This window comes from Numida meleagris, chromosome 8 (assembly GCF_002078875.1).
Source record: "Numida meleagris isolate 19003 breed g44 Domestic line chromosome 8, NumMel1.0, whole genome shotgun sequence".
Lineage (NCBI taxonomy): Eukaryota > Metazoa > Chordata > Aves > Galliformes > Numididae > Numida > Numida meleagris.
Window position 1 is genome coordinate 11424468 of NC_034416.1, and position 18036 is coordinate 11442503.

At 45.3% G+C, this 18036-nt stretch overlaps 1 protein-coding gene across 1 annotated transcript; it reads left to right on the forward strand.

The window, feature by feature from the left end:
* Nucleotides 996-9589, forward strand: LOC110403337. Its single transcript, XM_021406452.1, has 9 exons — nt 996-1133; nt 2057-2495; nt 3072-4757; nt 5325-5424; nt 6070-6218; nt 6390-6502; nt 6712-6801; nt 7590-7712; nt 8184-9589. The coding sequence occupies exons 1-9, from the start codon at nt 996-998 to the stop codon at nt 8376-8378; spliced, it is 3033 nt and encodes a 1010-aa protein (XP_021262127.1). The 3' UTR covers nt 8379-9589.

The window sequence follows — 18036 nt, forward strand, 5'->3', positions numbered from 1 at the left end:
TTGACCTAGAGATTGGCAACCCTGCCCACGGCAGGGGAGTTGGAACTAGATGATCTTTGAGGTCCCTTCCAACTTAAGCCATTCTATGATTCTAAGATAGCTAATGGCTGATGACTTAAATGAACTTAGGACTTGATGTAAACCACATCATGTCGCTCTGCGTATTGCAAACTGATGGCGCTGGTTCCCCTTACGGTAATAACTGTCTGCGTGTAACTGGACAAAATAGGCTTGTTCCAGAGCTTGCTTCCTTGTGTGACAGGGTCTATCTCAATAGGCATATTAAACTTAAAGATCTACCTGCAGCAGATGTATTCTTGATAATTAATGCTTTTCAGCTAAGTTTTTCCATTCTGAATGAGAGCATCTGCAAACATCAATACCTTGCTTAAATCTGCGTTAATATTCTAGTGAAGATGAGTATGAAGGAACTTTTCTGCTCCATAGCTATTCTTCAAGTGTATTCTCCAAAGCACCGAAGAAACCACAAATGTTTGGGAGCCAATATAGGGATCCAGCTTCTCAGTGGAAGCGTGTAATCCCAGTCCATGTGGCTCAGAGAGCAGGAGGAGCTGCATCTTTGGCATCATCTGTGGCTCCTGCCAGTCTGGGATTGTTCTGGATTCCCAACTGAAGTATAACCAACATGATCCCAGAATGACCATGGGCCACTGACCACTGCTTTCTATGGCCTCCTACACTGGTAAAGACCTTTGTGCCCTGATCACATACTCTCACATATTCTCCATGGGAAGCAGGAGGAAGCTGTGAATAGGTCCTTCATGTTTCCTTTGGGATACAGCAGTGATCATGGCGATGACTGGTATCACTTTGCTGCTTGCACAGTTCTCCTGGAAACCCAGTAAGACTCTTCCAGATTTTATCCTCACACTGTTGGTCTCCGGCCTGCATGCTTGCATTGATACCTCACTCATGAAAGCCTCTTAGGAATTAGGAGGAGTTCCCTGCGAGTGTGCGCAGAGAGGCTGGATGAGATGGACATGGAGTGGCACACGGACAAAAGTCACCTTTATGGGAATGGTACTGAACGTGCCCTGGGCTTGCCCAGCACAGGACACTGGTGCCAGGCATTCATAGCTGTGACAGGGGCAAACAGGAGGACCGTGGCCAATGTTAGGAGAAATAACTGGTCCCCAGGGATCTCCTGGGCTTGCAGAATGCTTGTTTGCTCCAGCAAGATGGAGTCTTTAAAAACCCTTAATTTTAACCAATGTAATTTCCTCACTGGCAATAGCAAAAAGGCAGTACTAGTAATAAACCGTAAGTGTTATTTTTCAAGTGTCTTTTTTAACAAGGGTTAATCAACAGTAAAATTAAGAGGCCCCTGGAGGGAGCTACCAGCAGTCCATTCTGACTCAGACTGAAATTTATTGCAGCAAGAAACTCGTTTGCATTTCCTCCCGCATGCAGAAAGAAACACTAATAGAAGATGTTTGTAGGGAAAAGGGGTGGAGAGCAGGGAGGAACACGGGCCAGTGGAGTTGGTTTGGTTATAAAGAGCTAGGGAAGAAAGAGAGGCAGCATTTCAGCCCGCATCTGGGTCTTCAGCGAACTCTGCGATGGCAGTCAGAAAAGCTGAGTCACTGCATTACTCCATAGGGCTCTTGGGCATTTCCGCAGGTAGGGATCGAGTCTTCTTGGCATGGGAGGATGGGGTTGGGACTGACTTTCATGGACAACCCCTTTTTGAAGGGGTTAAAAAGTCTGTTTACTGCAAATCTTCTCTGCTTGGGTAAAACTTTTAGAGACGGGAGATCCCTCTGCCTGGTTCAGCAGCCAACAAAATATTTGTCTTGGCTTTAAAATGCTGGCCTGAATTTTTGTACTCCTTCCAACCTAGGTGGGAAGCAAATCAAAGCTTTTTGATAGTCATTTTCATAAATGATTTTTTTTTTTTTTTTGGAATGCACTTTCCTCTCTTCTGTATCTGTCTTTCCCGCTGCTCTGTTTTCTGTGTTCACTCCCTTTCTTTCGTCCTTTGCATTTCATCTTTCTGAGCGCTGCCCCTTTCCATTTTTAGGCTAGTCTTCTGTAGTCACAAGGCTTATGTGATCATCTTCAGAGCGTGTCTGTGTGTTTGTTGGAATCGGAGATCAGGTTTTTAGTTTTTTCCAGCGAGGAGGGAGCACTTTTAAATACAATTAAGTTCCAGTTTCTTAAAAGTAGGCACCCAGAAAGATGTGAGACCTTGGACACAAACAAAGTTCCAGCACTCTCCCTCTCAATTTTATTATTTGCAGATCTTTTACTGACATTTTTTCTCTATTCCTTGCTCTTGTCACTCTGGCTCTCTCCTGTTGTTTTTTTGGGGCAAAGTTTACAAGCTCTTTCTCTTTTTCCACCTTCCTTGTCACACACAGGATCACTCTTGCTGGCAGTACATTTCTACAGTTCACTCAGAGCGGCCCCCGTGATCCCCAGCACAGCCCTAGGGATTCTTCTGTTGATTTTATCATCTCTTTTGGCATATGCAGGTAAGATCGGAAGGCATCCAGCTTCCAGGCCTCCCCTTTGATAGCTTTACATATATTTGGTCTGCTTTGCCAACATGTTGGTACAAACTGTGGCAGCCTTGCCAGACCGCTCACTGACGTCTTCTGCTTGAGGAATATATCAGCACACCGCTTTTTTCCTGTATGAGCAACCAAAGAAGTAAATGTTAGTTGTGAACAAATGCTTTATCATGATCTCTGAGAGGTTTAACAAAGCGAATATATGATTTCTCTAAAAACCATTTCCAAGCTCTCTGAGACTAGTTTAGGCATCTGTGGATTGAAATGGCACATTGAAGTGTGAGGCTAAGAGGGAAAACCACTGATGATAACAAAACCCACACTCTTCAGAATGAATGCTGAGTTATTTCTCCTTTTGTGCAGACTGACCCAAGCTCACAGTAGCTCTGTTGACCATCATGCAGCTCCATGCTCATGTGGTGATCGTGGTTCCAACACACAGTGTGCCTGAAGCACAGTTGCCTGTCTTAAGTACTACTTTCCATAACCTGCTGTGTCAAAATCACATTTCTGTCTCCATTGCCATTGTTTTCATAGGAATTTGGAGAAGCTTAAGAAATGCCACTCTATTCTCGTCTCTTTTCCTGACCATCTCAGTGTTCTGGTGTGGCTATGGAGTAGTCTTCATCCTGGGAGGGCAAGGAGTTTTGAACGACACTGGTGACTTCCGCGATGCCTTGGTGCCTGGCCTGGTCACATTTACTTTGGCACTTCTCATTATTGCAGTGGTGGGCTTCCTTAACAAAGAGGTCATCCTAGCTATGATTGCTTCTGCTGTCTCACTTGCCAGTGCTCATGAAGTTGCCATGCATTATAACACAGCTTTTGTTTCCTCTGCTGTGGCTTGCAATTATGTGATTGTCTGCTTTGCTGGTGGCTACTTTGCTCTGGGAAGGATTCTTTATTTCCTCACCAAAGAGAAAATTGCCATCCCTGGCACAGATCTGGCCAAAAATAAGGCCCACGAGCAGATCCAGTCCACCAGTGGCAGCATGAATCATTTTGTAGTCACTGGTCTTATCCTAAACATGCTGTCTGCCAGTGTCTTCGGCTGTAGGCTCCTGGGCGTCACTAGCAAACTATTTATTGGTCAAGTGCCCTGGCTGTGGGCTGCTGGGATCTACCAGATTGGAGTCTGCATTTTGTCATACCGTGCAATGGATGTACTAATGGCTACATTCTTCAGTTTCACTTCCATCCTGAAATTTGCTGGAGGCTATTGCCTTCTATACCCAATCTGGCAAACAGAGGAGCCAACTTTCCCTATCCCATTCCTTGTGGTTTTTTCAATTCTTTTTGCGGTCTTGGCTCTTTTTCTCACTCTTAAGAGCCTGGTGGATGGCCTGTATTTGCTGTTTTATGTGGCCTACTGCATTGCATTAGCTTGTCGTCCCAAGGGATTTTTTGAAGGTGGACCCCAAGGTGTGGATGTGGCCATCTTTGTGGCCTCAGCCTTGATGACTCTGATTCACCTGTACAATGTGAAAGCAGGTGCCAAAATCCCAACAGGGAAGGGTGTTGTGAAGGCCCTGCTTGCTCGCAGCAGTTTTCTGAAGATTCGTGAAGGGGCAAACCTTCACGCACCCTACCTAGGGTATTCTAAGTATGCAGATGCCGAAGTACTTGGCTATGCATGTAGTGTCCTTGCTTCTTTTGCAATAACAGTGACAGGGGACCCACAGGCTCCACTTGCTACTGTTGTAATTCCTTGGGTAGTGGTAGCTGGTGGGATCCTTAAGCTTCTAAGTGGCTCAGTGGCCTTTGCCCGGGGTAAAACCCTGGAGAGCAGTGCCTTCATTCTTTATGCTGTCATGTGGATCATCTGGGGCTTGACAAGATATGGTGGCCTCTATGGCACTAGCAGAAGCTTCCACACAGCAGTAGGGATCATTGCTTTCATGCTCTTCAATAGCTTCATTGTCTTGTGCACGCTCTTCTTAAATATCACCTGGTTCTTTTACTCCCTCACTTTCTTACTCATTGCTGTCAGCTTCTTGCTGGATGCCATCAGTGCTCTTCCAGCTGGCTATGACATTGCTGCCACTCTCATCTTTGGTCTGGTCAGCTTTTACTGCTTTCTGTCTGCCCTTTTCAACAGCACCTTTGAGGGTTCCTGCTTACCAATGGGTAGGCCCCTTGTGCAGCTTAGTGGTATGGGGGGAGGAATGACCAAGTGCCTTCACCTGCCTGCCAGGAAAGCTTCCTCAGTCAAGAGAATTGCAGGTAAGGGAAATATATAGGGGATCGTGCAGGGTGGAGGGGTAATTCCGGGAGATTTTGTAGCAGAACAGTATTAAAAGGACATTTTTCCAATCTAGATCTGGAAACCATGGTAGTCTGATTATATTTTGACCAAGTGGGCCAAGTTTTAGAAACTAAAATCACTATGGGGGAAAATAGGACCAGTTCCTTGACAGGACTTGGGTTTAGCAGTGAACTCACTGCTGTCTCTCCTATATCATGTCCCTGTCTGCACATCCAGTCTGAGATATGTATCCTCCAGGCTAGGGCTGCCACTGACAGCCTTCTACAGGGGGTGCATGGTGCTTGCTTTCTCCACAGGGCTGAATAACTTCTAGCCCAGATGAACATGTCCCAGAATTCCCCTAAATGCCAGACCTCTTCTTGGGTGAATGCTAGAAAACGCACTGTCAGAGGAAATACTTTGCTAGTTGGAAAAAGGAGATGAGAGCACTGAATTGGCTGTTTTGTCTGTGACAGCTCTCCCGTGAATTACAGACCCTCAGTTCTTGTCACTCAAGGGATTCTGCCCTGTTCACATGTCAACAGATATCCTGAAGAATGGAGGGACTTGCGGCATCCCTACAGATACTGTGTATGTGCTTGTAGCAGCCTGTAATCGGCCTGATGCTGTGGAGAAAGCTCACCGGTGAGTGTTTGCCTCATTGCCCTGGTAAAGGCTTCCCAGGCTAAGGAAGCCTCTAGGAGATACACTGAGTCCTGCCTACAGCAGCCATTCAGAGCAATGAGACATGTACCTTAATTTTCCTGGGAACAATAAGGTGACGAGCCTGGGGGAGAAGATCCAAATGAGAAAAGGAGACAGCTGAGCAGGAATTGTCTTACAGTACACTGAAGGCTCCTGACAGGTGATGGAGCCAAGTAGCTTGGATATCACAAGGAAACTCAAGATCAAGAAATGTCAAAATAGAGCAAGGTGTTATTGTACATATCTCTAGGTACATATTGTCACAACTAAAATCCCTCTTGTGTTTAACAGATGTCTCTAGCTCTACTTCTGTAAGCAGCTGAGACCCCTCAGAACTTGGGAAACTGGGTCTTGTTCCCATCACTACACTAGAAGCTAAAGCCTTCATTTGGAATTCATAACTGGGAGCAGTCATTCAAGTTCCTTCCTCTCAGACTGTCTGTTGAACGGTGCTACTTTCATTACAGACTCCTGGCCTGTAGCACTTAGTCTAACAACTCCAGACCTCTCCAACACCATTTCTTTTTCGGCTTGAAATTAAATTCTGGCTTACTTCCAAACTCGTTTTTCTTGCCTCCTTTCCAGCTCCAAGCGCCAAGCTCAGGAGCGCCCCATGTCACTCTGGATTTCTAGCCTGAAGCAACTAGAACCTGCAAAACATTTGTTCAGCCCCCTCCTCTGGGACTTCATGGATGCTGCCTGGCCATCTCCTATTAGCTTGGTGATTCCCAGAGGTGAGGAAATGCTGTTACTTCCAAGCTCTCTGGAGAGCTTTGGGTTTCAAATTCCAACTTTAACTCATATTTCCCTGCAATGCCATATGTTACATGGCAGTATCTCAAAAAAGATCTCTGTGTTCGTATTCGTGCACATCCGTAAGTGCTGTGTGACTCTTCCTTATGCAGGTGAATGGGTGGACTTCCTGGGAATGAAGGACTCTGCTAAATATGTTGGTACCCCTCAGAGCGTTGCCATCCGCATCCCTGACTGCTCAGTCACCACGCACCTCATTGACTTGGTGAGTGGTCCTACCCTGAACACTTTTGTTGTAAGCATGGGTTTGTTTGAAGCCAAATGTGGCTTGTGGAACAACACCAGCTACTGCTTGTACTATGTTCTGAGCATTAACACTCCATGACTTTACCTGCGCAGCAGCTGCTGGGGTAACAACCTGTTTTGTACCACAAAACTTGCTGAGAGCTCTTGTTCCCATTTTTTTGTCACCAGGTTGGCCCCATTGTGGTCACATCAGCTAACCCAACAGGAGAGGCAGACACAACACACCACAACCAAGTGTATGCCAAGCTGGGAGATAAGGTAATCATGGCTTTCGGTCTTTTCAGTCCAGCAGGTCCCCAAAAGTATGGGGATGGAAGAATACAATCACTCTGTTCCCAGTAGGCAAGTCAATAGATATCAAGAATACGGGAGAGCATCTAATTAAATATGTCGTTGACATTCCTCGTGTTGGTAACAGAGTGAGAGAGCAATGTAAAATGAGAAACTTGATGGGAAACCAAAATGCTTCTGTTTTATACAGTATAGTTATGGCTTGGCAACATGAATTAGTTCATCTTCCAACAAAGGCTGATATGAGCAACAAAAAAATGCTTCTCTGTCTACAGGCAACAGAAACACTGATGCCTAATTGTGCCAGGGCTCTAGCTGCCACTGAGTTATCAGAACACTGGGATTCCCATCTAAAGCTGAAGCTAATCTGAAACAGGCACCGGAGCTTTAAAATATCCTGAGATCCTAAATCCTTAGGACAATATATTCATGGCAGCTTATGTAAATCTCTCACCACTAACTCCTCAAAAAACTGCTTTTCTACACCTTTGCTTTTTGAATGGGACCCCATCAAAGCTCCTCAGCTGATGCAAGCCTGTTTTGCTTGTGCTACTGATTCACATCCCATAGAGCTCTCTCTCTCTTTGCTTTTGCTGAATTCATTCATTCCAAATTCAACAGGTAGTTAGTGGCAATACAGTGGTGTAGGAAGGAGCTGAGCTGCCCTTGACAGCTGCCCTCTATTGAGACGGGGAAACTGCCATCTCACTGTGCCCATGTGCCTGAACTTGGTGTGAACATTTGCTGCTCTTCAGGTGGACGCAGTTCTTTGTGATGGTCCTTCTCCAGAGAATATTGCCTCTACTGTTGTGGACTGCACCAAAATTGACAGTGGAAACATAGGATTCTTCAGAGTTGGTATAATTCCCAAGTCTCAGGTAAAATTAATCTTGATCTTATTTATTCTCCCTTTCTTTCTCTGCTTTGCCCATTTCCATGAAACAGGCTTCAGACTCTGAATCCTCTGTTCTATAAAGAGATGAAAAAATCTGTGATAGCATGAGGAGTTATCACAGTGCAGTATGGAGGAGCTCCATGCTGTCTGTGTCCTCATCCTGCAACCATCAGCACCTCTCTATGCTGGGTAAATTCCTGAGGAACACGCGACATAAGACTGATTATTCAGGGAAAGCTCTCTGAGGTCCAGTGTCTCTGATCTCAGTGGGGCAGACTCTCTATTTACACCTGTCCCAGAGACCTTTGAGCAGATAGAAACGCTTAGTGCAATCCCGAGAATGGGCCCAGACAGGTAGTTTTGAAAAAGAAAGGTTTATGTAAACAGCTGGAGAAGAAATTAGTACTTTCCCCCTAACTAGTAACCCACTTATAGCTGTGTTTATTAAACCTAGGTGCTGCAGATACTGGAGCAGGTGCAGAAGAAATACTCATTGGTCCCTAACAGTGACAGCTGCGCCACGAAAGGCCGGGAAGAACATCTGAATCACATCCATGCTGTGCACAATGGGGTGGGCACGGCTGCCTCAGCAGAGAGAGTCGCAGTGTGGTCTGCTGATGGAGGCCGTGAGAACCACACTCGTCTCTGACTTCTGTTCAGGTCAAGCAGTTACGTGCTCCCTGGGGAGGTGTTTGCTGGAAAATGGGTCAAACTGGGGAATGGGAGAGATTTCTCAGCTGCAGGGGTGACTTATTCACCTTCCTATGGATACTGCTAAAATATCCCTGACTTACAGTCACATTCACCCAGTTTGTAGAAGCAATATTTTCACTTATAGAGACTGCCAGCTCTCGCTGAAAAGAAAGTGTTACATCAGTGGCTGGCCGGGCCCAGGGTAACAGAGCTTTTTTCTTTTCACTAGAAGTTAATGCCTTTGGTTTGGGGCAGAGAATAACTTGAAATGTTATATAATTATATGTTAGGGAACAAACACTGCATGAAGCTAGAAATGGAAGAGGAAGAAGGGAAGGTGCATTCAGGTACTGTCTTACAGTGAATTTCTTAAAAAGATGAAGCAAAACATAGTCTCGGGAACTGGGGTTGTCTTTGGTATATCTCCTCTGAACAGAAGTCGCAAAAACCAGCACTAAAACAAGTGCTGTTGTCTGAGGTGCCATTTTCTGTTTTACACAGTCAATGTGAGGGTAGAATTATCATTCTGATGACTCCAACAGTATCTCCTTAGAAGTGGTGGAGCATTATGGAAGACCCTCACTTCTCATTTTATCTTCTGCAGAGTATGAATTTCAAAGGAATCATATGCACTGCATTTGGAAATGCTAGAAGCTGGTCTCTTGCCTTTTAGCATAGCTGTGCATACTTCGTGGTACATTTCCTTCAGAGTGCAGATCTTGTACAGAGTGGTATCTGAACTGGAGGAAGTAACAAGAAATTTCAAACAAACACAAGGAGTTTTCCTTGGCGAAATCTGCGTGGCCGTGCAGTTAGTGGCTTATTTAGCCTCTGAAAACTGTTGACATTACTCTTACCTGACTCAGGTGCAAGGTGCTGATCAAACTCCAGCTGAAAACAATGAACGATCTCATTGATTTCACCTGAAGTACCATTGGAACTTAGGCATAAATGCTGTGCAGTCAGAGTAGCTAAACCTCTGTGAACCATGTCCTCTCAGCTTGTTCTTTACAGAACTGGCTCTCTTCCTGCAGAGAAAGAAAATGCCAGATAACTGAGTTTGTGAAATCATTTTACTGGTCTACTTACTGTATCTCTTTGGTGTTTCTTAAAACTGATTTACAGAAATCAATAAAATATTTTCAATAAACCATCATATGTCACACAGGACTGTGCTATCAGCTGCAGCAAGTACTCAGAAAAAAACTTTGCAAGTCACGCGATCATGGCATTTTGGGGTTCCCAACAGTGCACAAGTGATCTTACCAGTGGATCAAATTGCATCCCTTTCCAGGATGTGAGAGAAGGGGGAAAGAAAGCATGATACCTAACATCAACCCCCCGGTGCCAGCTTCCTTGCTGGGTACTGCTAATGAGCTCATAAATAACAAGGCTGAATTTGGCTCCTTTTCTAAGCCAAGTTTTAGAAAAATAATAAACACTGAAATCTGAGGAAGCACGGCAAGAAGTGTGAATCTGGAAAGAAGCATTACAAAGCCTTTTGCTGTGCAAAACAGCCTTGGCTTAAATAAGGTATGAACGCTGCTTCCCTGCTCTTCATATAATGGTACGTTTTAGTGCACCACAGTTTAAAAGCAGTTTGAAAAGTTGGATTCTTCACAAGATGCTTTGCCTCAATCCATCTTTTCCTCTCTCCCTGGTGCATGTTTCTTACTCACAGAAACTTCTGCTGCCAGTAGCAGGACGCTGGGAGAATGTGCTGGGAACCATTTCACGTGACAGGTGCAAGACAGGGAATAACTTCACTTAATTCAGTCCTTGCTGTACCCCTCCCACACCTCTCTTATCTACAAGCAAACCAGGATTAAATAAATTGGGATGAAGGAGGAGACTTAAATGGGATCTTTCATTAAGTAAGGGCAAAATAATTCCTAATATTTCCAGAGTTTTCCCAGTGTTCAAGGTTAAGCAGAACATTTTAAAAAAGAAACAGAAAAAGAAAAGAGCCACTGTTACAAGTGACAAAATCAAAATACTCCCATTAGAAACTTCTGGCCTTTTTCAGCACAGTTTGCTGAAAAGATCATAGATCAAATCTGTGCTGAGATGTTGACAAGAGTTTGTAATATACTTTCATCACTAAAAATAAGGGGTTTGGTCAAAAAGAGTTGCCCAGCCCTCCTCAGTGTGCCCTTCTGGTGCTGTTCCTCTCACATCCTGCTCAACGGGAAGGAAGCATTGCAGAGTGGCAGTCAAGAGGGATATAAAAGGATTTCAATCAAATCTCCATCCAACGGGGAGTTTGAAGTCACTGAAGAAAATCAAGAGATTTCCAAGGTGGGCCAATTTTGGTTTAATTGTCAGTGACTCTGAGGTCTTTAGGCCTGAAAAGGTCATTCTGGGAGACAAAATAATCCCATGAATGGACCTGTTTGTGAAAAAAAACAACACTTTAATCCCACTGGGGTTGGAAACAACCCAGGAAGCAGGCCTGTTCCTCCTTGATTTTGCCCTTTGTTCAGTCCAGACATCTGTGTCAATGGAAAAAAGAATGGAAAATAAAGAAGGGCATTTTCTAGTCGCAGGAAAAGCCAACTCACCTTTCTGAGAATAGAACTGTGCCATAGGAACGGGAACTGACTCAATGGCATCTTCGTAAGGGCGCGTGTTGGTATAGTGGGTGGACCTGACACTCCAGTGGGTAGAGTGGTTCAGAGAGGAAGGGTGGCATCACCACCACCTCCTGAGTGAAACCAGCCAAGAGAGGGCTTGAGACATGGGCAGAGTCAGGATGCCCCATTACTGCCTCTGATTTAAGGAAACACCAAGAACTGGGAGCTGTAGGGACACAAACCTCATCTATTTGGCTTCTTGTCCTGAAATATGAAAGCCAGTATCCACCTATGGCTCAGGATGGAACATTAACTGGAAGAAAAGGAGAGGGAAAGTCCTCCTAATGGCGTGGAAATCAGTCGAAACAAAACCTTTACATCTCCTTGGTACTACAGAGGGCATATGAAAACACAATCTGCAGGGATTTTTTGTCATACTCCCCTTGCTGCATTCTTCCTGTTACTCCTCCCTGTCACATCAAGTGCTTAGGGTTATTACTACAACATGGCTAGATAATCTGGTTTGTCACACCCTCAGTAAGTTTGCAGATGACACCAAGCTGGCAGGAAGTGTCGATCTGCCTGGGGGTAGCGAGGACCTACAGAGAGATCTGGACAGGCTGGATCTCTGGGCTGAAGCCAATGGGATGAGGTTCAACAAGACCAAGTGCCGGGTCCTGCACTTTGGCCGCAACAACCCCAGGCAATGCTACAGGCTTGGGGCAGAGTGGCTGGAAAGTTGTGTGGAGGAAACGGACCTGGGGGTATTAGTCGATGCTCAGCTGAGCATGAGCCAGCAGTGTGCCCAGGTGGCCAAGAAGGCCAATGGCATCCTGGCTTGTATCAGAAATAGTGTTGCCAGTAGGAGTAGGGAAGTCATTCTCCCTCTGTACTCAGCCCTAGTGAGGCCCCACCTCGAGTACTGTGTCCAGTTTTGGGCCCCTCACTGCAAAAAAGACATTGAGGCCCTGGAGCGTGTTCAGAGGAGGGCAATGAAGCCGGTGAGGGGTCTGGAGCACAGGCCTTATGAGGAGCGGCTGAGGGAGCTGGGATTGTTCAGTCTGGAGAAGAGGAGGCTCAGGGGAAACCTCATCGCTCTCTATAACTACCTGAAGGGAGGTTGTAGTGAGCTTGGGGTCGGCCTCTTCTCTCTTGTAACTAGTGACAGGACGAGGGGGAATGGCCTCAAGTTGCACCAGGGGAGATTTAGGCTGGACATTAGGAAATACTACTTTTCTGAAAGAGTGGTCAGGCGCTGGAACGGGCTGCCCAGGGGAGTCACCGTCCCTGGAGGTGTTCAAGAAATGTTTAGATATAGCGTTGAGAGACATGGTTTAGTGGGGTTATTGGTGGTAGCTGGATGGTTGGACCAGGTGATCTTGTAGGTCTTTTCCAACCTAGCTAATTCTATGATTCTATGATTTTGAAGGAATATTAAGAACAATGAAGAAACAGCATATATCAAAGCTTGGGCCGGATCTTCAACTGCTCCACAAGATCCATTATATTTATAACGGATTTCTATCTGCGATGGCTGTGATGCCAAGGGCTGAACAGCCTGTAACGGTCTTGACCCATCTGGACGTCCCAAACTTTTGTGCCAGCTATAACAATAAGGAATTTATGGAGCAGCTCTGTGCCGAGGCTCAGAATAAGGCAGAACAGAGATAGCTGGGTGACAAAAGCAACTGACTGTGTAAAAATCTTTTTGTGTAAAAATATTTTTGGGAAAATACCAGCAGTCTGGAAATTGAACCTTTTGAGTCAGGATGGGGAAGTCTGTCCTGTGCATCCAGTTCAGCGCTGCCCCTGCACCTGGCTGCAGCTCTGCAGCCCTAATAAATATCTGCTGAAATCGTGACCCATGCACAGAACCAGTTTCTCATTCTTACAGGTTCCACTGGAACCTTGAGCAGCCAGTGGCAACACCCTAAGATGGCAGGATGTGCCCACATTTCCTTTCCATGCACTATTCCGTGGGATGAGTTAGTATCTGCAGCCCCTGACCAAGCTCACTTTATCTCCTCAAAATTCCTACGAGCCTGCTGACTGCCTGTGGCATCCTTCCACCCGCAGCCTTGCAAAGGGTCATGTCACCACCCCAGGTTATCAGATCTTGTGTGGCCTAGGGCTTTCCACAGCCTCTGTCCTCCTTCCTATCTCCCTGCAGGTCTCCAGGCCCTTCTTGCCTGTGGCTGCAAGCAGCTGCTTTCACTTGCAAAATAAACCAAGTCCAAATCACTAAAGAGAGCCCTTAGTTGGAAGGAGAAATGGTGGTACAGGAGGAGAAATAGCGAAGGAGCAGACAAAGTAGCTTTGCTTAGACCACATCCAATGAGCAGCAATGACCGTGACCAGTGGCACACAGGATGGAGGCATGATTCCCCTTGTCCATAGAAAGAGCTGAGATGGGGTTTCTATAGACTTCCAGATCCAGTATTAATGTGACATTCTTCACTGCAATTCCAGGCCCTAGCTCTCTAAAGGCACAATGAAGAGCTCATCAAAAGGAAGCTAAAGCCCTTTTGTCCATCCCTCATCAGAGATAAATATCTCATATGAAGCAAGGTAGCTCTCAGGGGCCTTGTAGCTGAAGGCTGACTTCATACATCTGATGGTCCTTTGAGCTTGTCTTGGCTGTGATGCTACAGGTACTCCTGTATATGGAGGAAGTGAGTCCTACCACATCTCTAGGGGAAGGGTAAGAGATAGTGGTGTTTGTGCATGCACAATAAATGCTAAGATATTGATTTTCTTCCTGCTCCTTCGCATGAAATCATATTCAAAATATTCACTGACGAAATGCAAAGCCATGGAGCTGTGCTCTCACTGTCTCCAGGAAAACGCCTTGTAAAATTAAGAGATAACATGAAGTGATCAGAGTGAAAAACAAACAAAAACCAGTCCCAAACCCCAAAAGCAAAACAAGTAGAAGGAAGAGGGAAAGTAAGGAGAGTAGGGCTGAGCAGAACAAAAAGCAGATAGCACAACTCTTCGTACATGAGTCAGCTCCAGGTGTGGAGGAACCAACTCCTGGAACTTATTGTCATGGCCATGTCCCTCTCGGGGTGGTGTTCCAACCATCAGGCTTCAGTATCTGTCCTGAAACAGAGAAGCGATGCCCTTCACCACCAGTGACGTTTCGTGCAATTTGCTTCTGTGATGATGTGAGTCAACATTCTGTTTTGCAACAGCATTTTGCACTATGTTTCTTCTAATAAAACAGAAACTTTCTGCCCCCTTGTCTAAACCTTCTGCTCCTATCCCTGCCTCTCCATCTCCTTCCTCCCCCTGTCTGAATGCACACACAAGTGCGCTGCTTTTCCCTGCTGGAACTGATGTGCTGTCCTTGAAAACCATCTCACTAGAGCTCAGCTAACTCCTGAGCAAGCGCTAAGGTTGAGAAGTGGGGCAGAATGAAGAGACCGTCCACAGGATAGACTTAGGGACAGGTGACGACTGAAATCCAGTATCCCTAGTTCCCCTTTGGTTGGGATTTAAAGGCCTAATTGCTCATTGCCAGCTTCCACCTGGAAACGAGCCTTCAGCAATACATAGCATCTCACAATGGAAAACACAGCAAGAGGCATTAAGGCTATTGCTAATAGCCCTAATGAAAGGACCCTGTGTTTAAAGACCATGAATAAAGGGACTGATGGCTCACATTGTTGATCTAAGGGAGGTGTGTTTGTTTCTCTTTAACCTTGCAAAAATGCTAGCAGGAGTGGTCCAGGCTTGGGGAGTTTGTTTTGAGTCCCTGGGAATAATAGTGAGGACACAACCACACAACAGTTGCTAATGCTTACCAAGTTCTTGAGCCAAATTTATGTGAAACAAAGACTTGGTACATGCGTGGAGTCAGTGCTGCTCACCTACCGTGGGTTGCTTACTGATCATATTCCAGGCTCATTTGTCATGGTAACAGCTCAGAGCACAGTGACGAATTTGATTTAATACTTGGGTAAGGTGGCAGAGTGGACAACCTGATGTGCTAACCCAAGTCATGAAAGATCTCTGGACACCCAACAGCTATTGGATTTAGAGCTGTTCGTACTGGGAAAACACTTGCATAAAACCCTTCTGGAGGCAGAGAACTTCATTGATTGGAAAATCTGGACTTTTCTTTGGCTTTTCTTGGAGTTATTTCCTGGGCATGTCCTCAGTCGGCTTTACTTTTACAGCTCCTATATTACCGTGGTCTTGCACATCCAATTGGACATTTCTGACCAAAATCACTGGAGGTTATAAATAACAGGTCACAGCGTTTAACAGCAAGACTTTGTCATGATGAAAATGTAATGGGAATGATGAGATAATAGAATGGGGATTTACCCAAATCTGTTTTGATAAGGAAATATTACTCTATTTAGCATCACCAGAACAGGACCAAGAAATAAAATTTATATCCTTGTTTGCTGAAGAGAAAATCACGCTTATTCCCAGCACAGACTGGGGAAAGGCGGAAGCAACTGTGCAGTTTATTATGTTGAAAACAACGTCTATTTTCCCTTTGATATCTGTCACCTGATACCAGAAAATCAGTACAGTGCAAACACCCCTTTCCCATAATCTCCATCAGTCAAGAGAATACTCACAGGATTGAGTCTCATGTAAACTCAGGTAGTGATGTATTTTTCTTTTTCTATAACTTCATTTGTTTGCTTCCCAATTTAGTAAGCAATAGAAACTAAATGCATAGAAATTTCCTTGTCTTTAATTTATGGCTTTCACACTATCTGTAAATAAAGAATGTTTATTGATCAAATGGTGTTCTGCTGATAGGTAATCCTTTCATTTTCAAGAATATTTCCTTGTTCTCAAGGAAATATCTTTGAAAAATCATGGTTCTCCCTGAAAATAAGTCATCATCTGAAGCCAAGAAGGAAAATTTCACCAGCGTATACACATAAATAAAGCATTACTTGTGAAAATAGTTTGGGATCCCTCTATAGCTACTGCTGGCACTTTGGACATCTCCAAAGTATGACTGAGAGGAAAGACCAAACCCTTCAGTGGGTTTATGCCCTGCGAGATGGAAAGAGGTGTCTCGTTGGTTTGAGGTAAACTCATTTCATAATCCAAACTGAAGCCATAGAGATAGGCTATCTCTATGGCTAATGTGGGTTTCAGGGCTAGATGATTTCTTTATGGATCTAAAAACAATCTGAAATTTAGTCGTGCCTTAAGTCCCAAAATGAGCTTGTCCTGGAGGAGAGAAATGAAGCCCTGCCCAGTGGACTCCAAAGGTCTGAGTGTTGTTTTGAGGGGAGAGCAACCCAAACAAGGAATTTTCAAAGAGCCTTTCATCTTGGATCCTTACAACATTTTTGCCATCTTTGTCTGCCATCAGTACAAAGCACATTCCTATGTTTTCTTATCTCAGCCCACTTGTAACCTAAATTGTAGATTTGTCTATAGCTCTGAAGTTGCAAAACGGTTCTTATTTTAAAACCTGATTTTCTCATCAGCACAGTGTGTCAGGTGCTTTCCTCGAGGGCTGAGACATTCCAGTCATGATTTACCTGCCAGATAGCAGCGGTGCGAGGTGAGAGCCGCTCTTGCTACTGGAAAAATGTTCACATAGAAAGTCTCAGGAGATCACAGGCAATACTTTGTCTTGGTTTACCTGGGCTGTTTGTTGCACTAATCATAGCTGGCCAGGAAACACACATCCTTCCCTTGAGCCAAAATGCTATGGAAACTCTCTCAGTCCTGTATCACCAGTATGGAGACAGCCTAACGTAGACATTGCAGAGGGGACAAGCCAAGAAGTGACTTCCTGCTTTTTTTATTGTTATTGTTACAGCAATTTATGGCCAACGTTGAAAATTTTATTTGCTTGGAAAGGTCAAGAAGTTTTTCAAGTATTGAAACATGAGAGAAATCCCATGTTGTGGGACTTCACCACATGCTTGAAGTCAAGCATATGGAATCATAGAATCATAAAGACTGGAAAAGATTCCTAATATCATCCAGTCCAACCATCCAAATGGTCCCATATGCTGGGCGATGGACCTCAGCTGGCCTTAAAGACATTTACTAAGTGCTTCAGAGCACTGGGGCTTGCAGAAGATCAACAGCTCTTTGCACTACGCTAAAGACCAGTTCTTAGTAGTGGCTTCCTCTTTCTGGTTTTCCAATACAGATACACAATTCATTTATCTGCACATTTCAACTAAGTATTCTGTGGCAGCACCTGCAGCTGGGATGCACAAGAACTACAAGTAACTCTGCCCCTTTGAAGCAGCGGGGTTTTATTGCACTGACTTCTTGATGGCTTTGTTGCGTGCCTCTTTGGGTCGGAGCCAGAGAGAATTATGGCATTTTGCAATATCCCCAGAAATCCCCACTGTTTCATCTCAGCCCTCACAGTCTCCCATGGTTTCCTGCTTCCCTCCCAGCTGGCCCAGCCTTGCTCTGTCTTTCCCAGGATCTGGGTCCCTGATGCCAAATGCAGCTGAACCCTCTGACCTGTGCTGTGAGGTGCTCGAGGGGACAGAGAACGGAGATTCCTTTTCCAGGACGATCTTTCCCTGGAGAGAAGGTGACGCATGGAGAGGCCATGTAGCTGCTACCCTAGGTGATCGCTCACCAGGGCATAATATGTACTTGTGTGTGGAAGAAGGGTACAGTGTGTGCAGAGGCTTGTTTAGCTGTCCGAGGGTATGTGCAGGGAGGGGAGCATGACTTCATTCCACTTATAAAAGTTGGCATGGGCTGGAAAACCAGAAGAGGCAGGGAATGCCCCACAGTGCCCAGCACAGCTTACAGTGAGTGCTCTCGGCAGAGGGTACAGGTGGGTTTTAGGGTCAGAAGGCTCCAGGTTGCAGCGTGAAGGGCAGTCTGTGTTCAGACCCGAGGAACGGATGCCAAAGACTTTCAGTTGGGACTGTGGGTAGTGAAATAACATCCATCACCTGGAGCCAGAGTCAAATCTGCTATTTATGGAGACTTCTGAGCGCAGGCTAAATGGCAGGCTGCACCTCGAGGAGAAGCAGAGGGACAACAACCCCAGCGCCAAAGCAAGCTGAGCACGCTCAG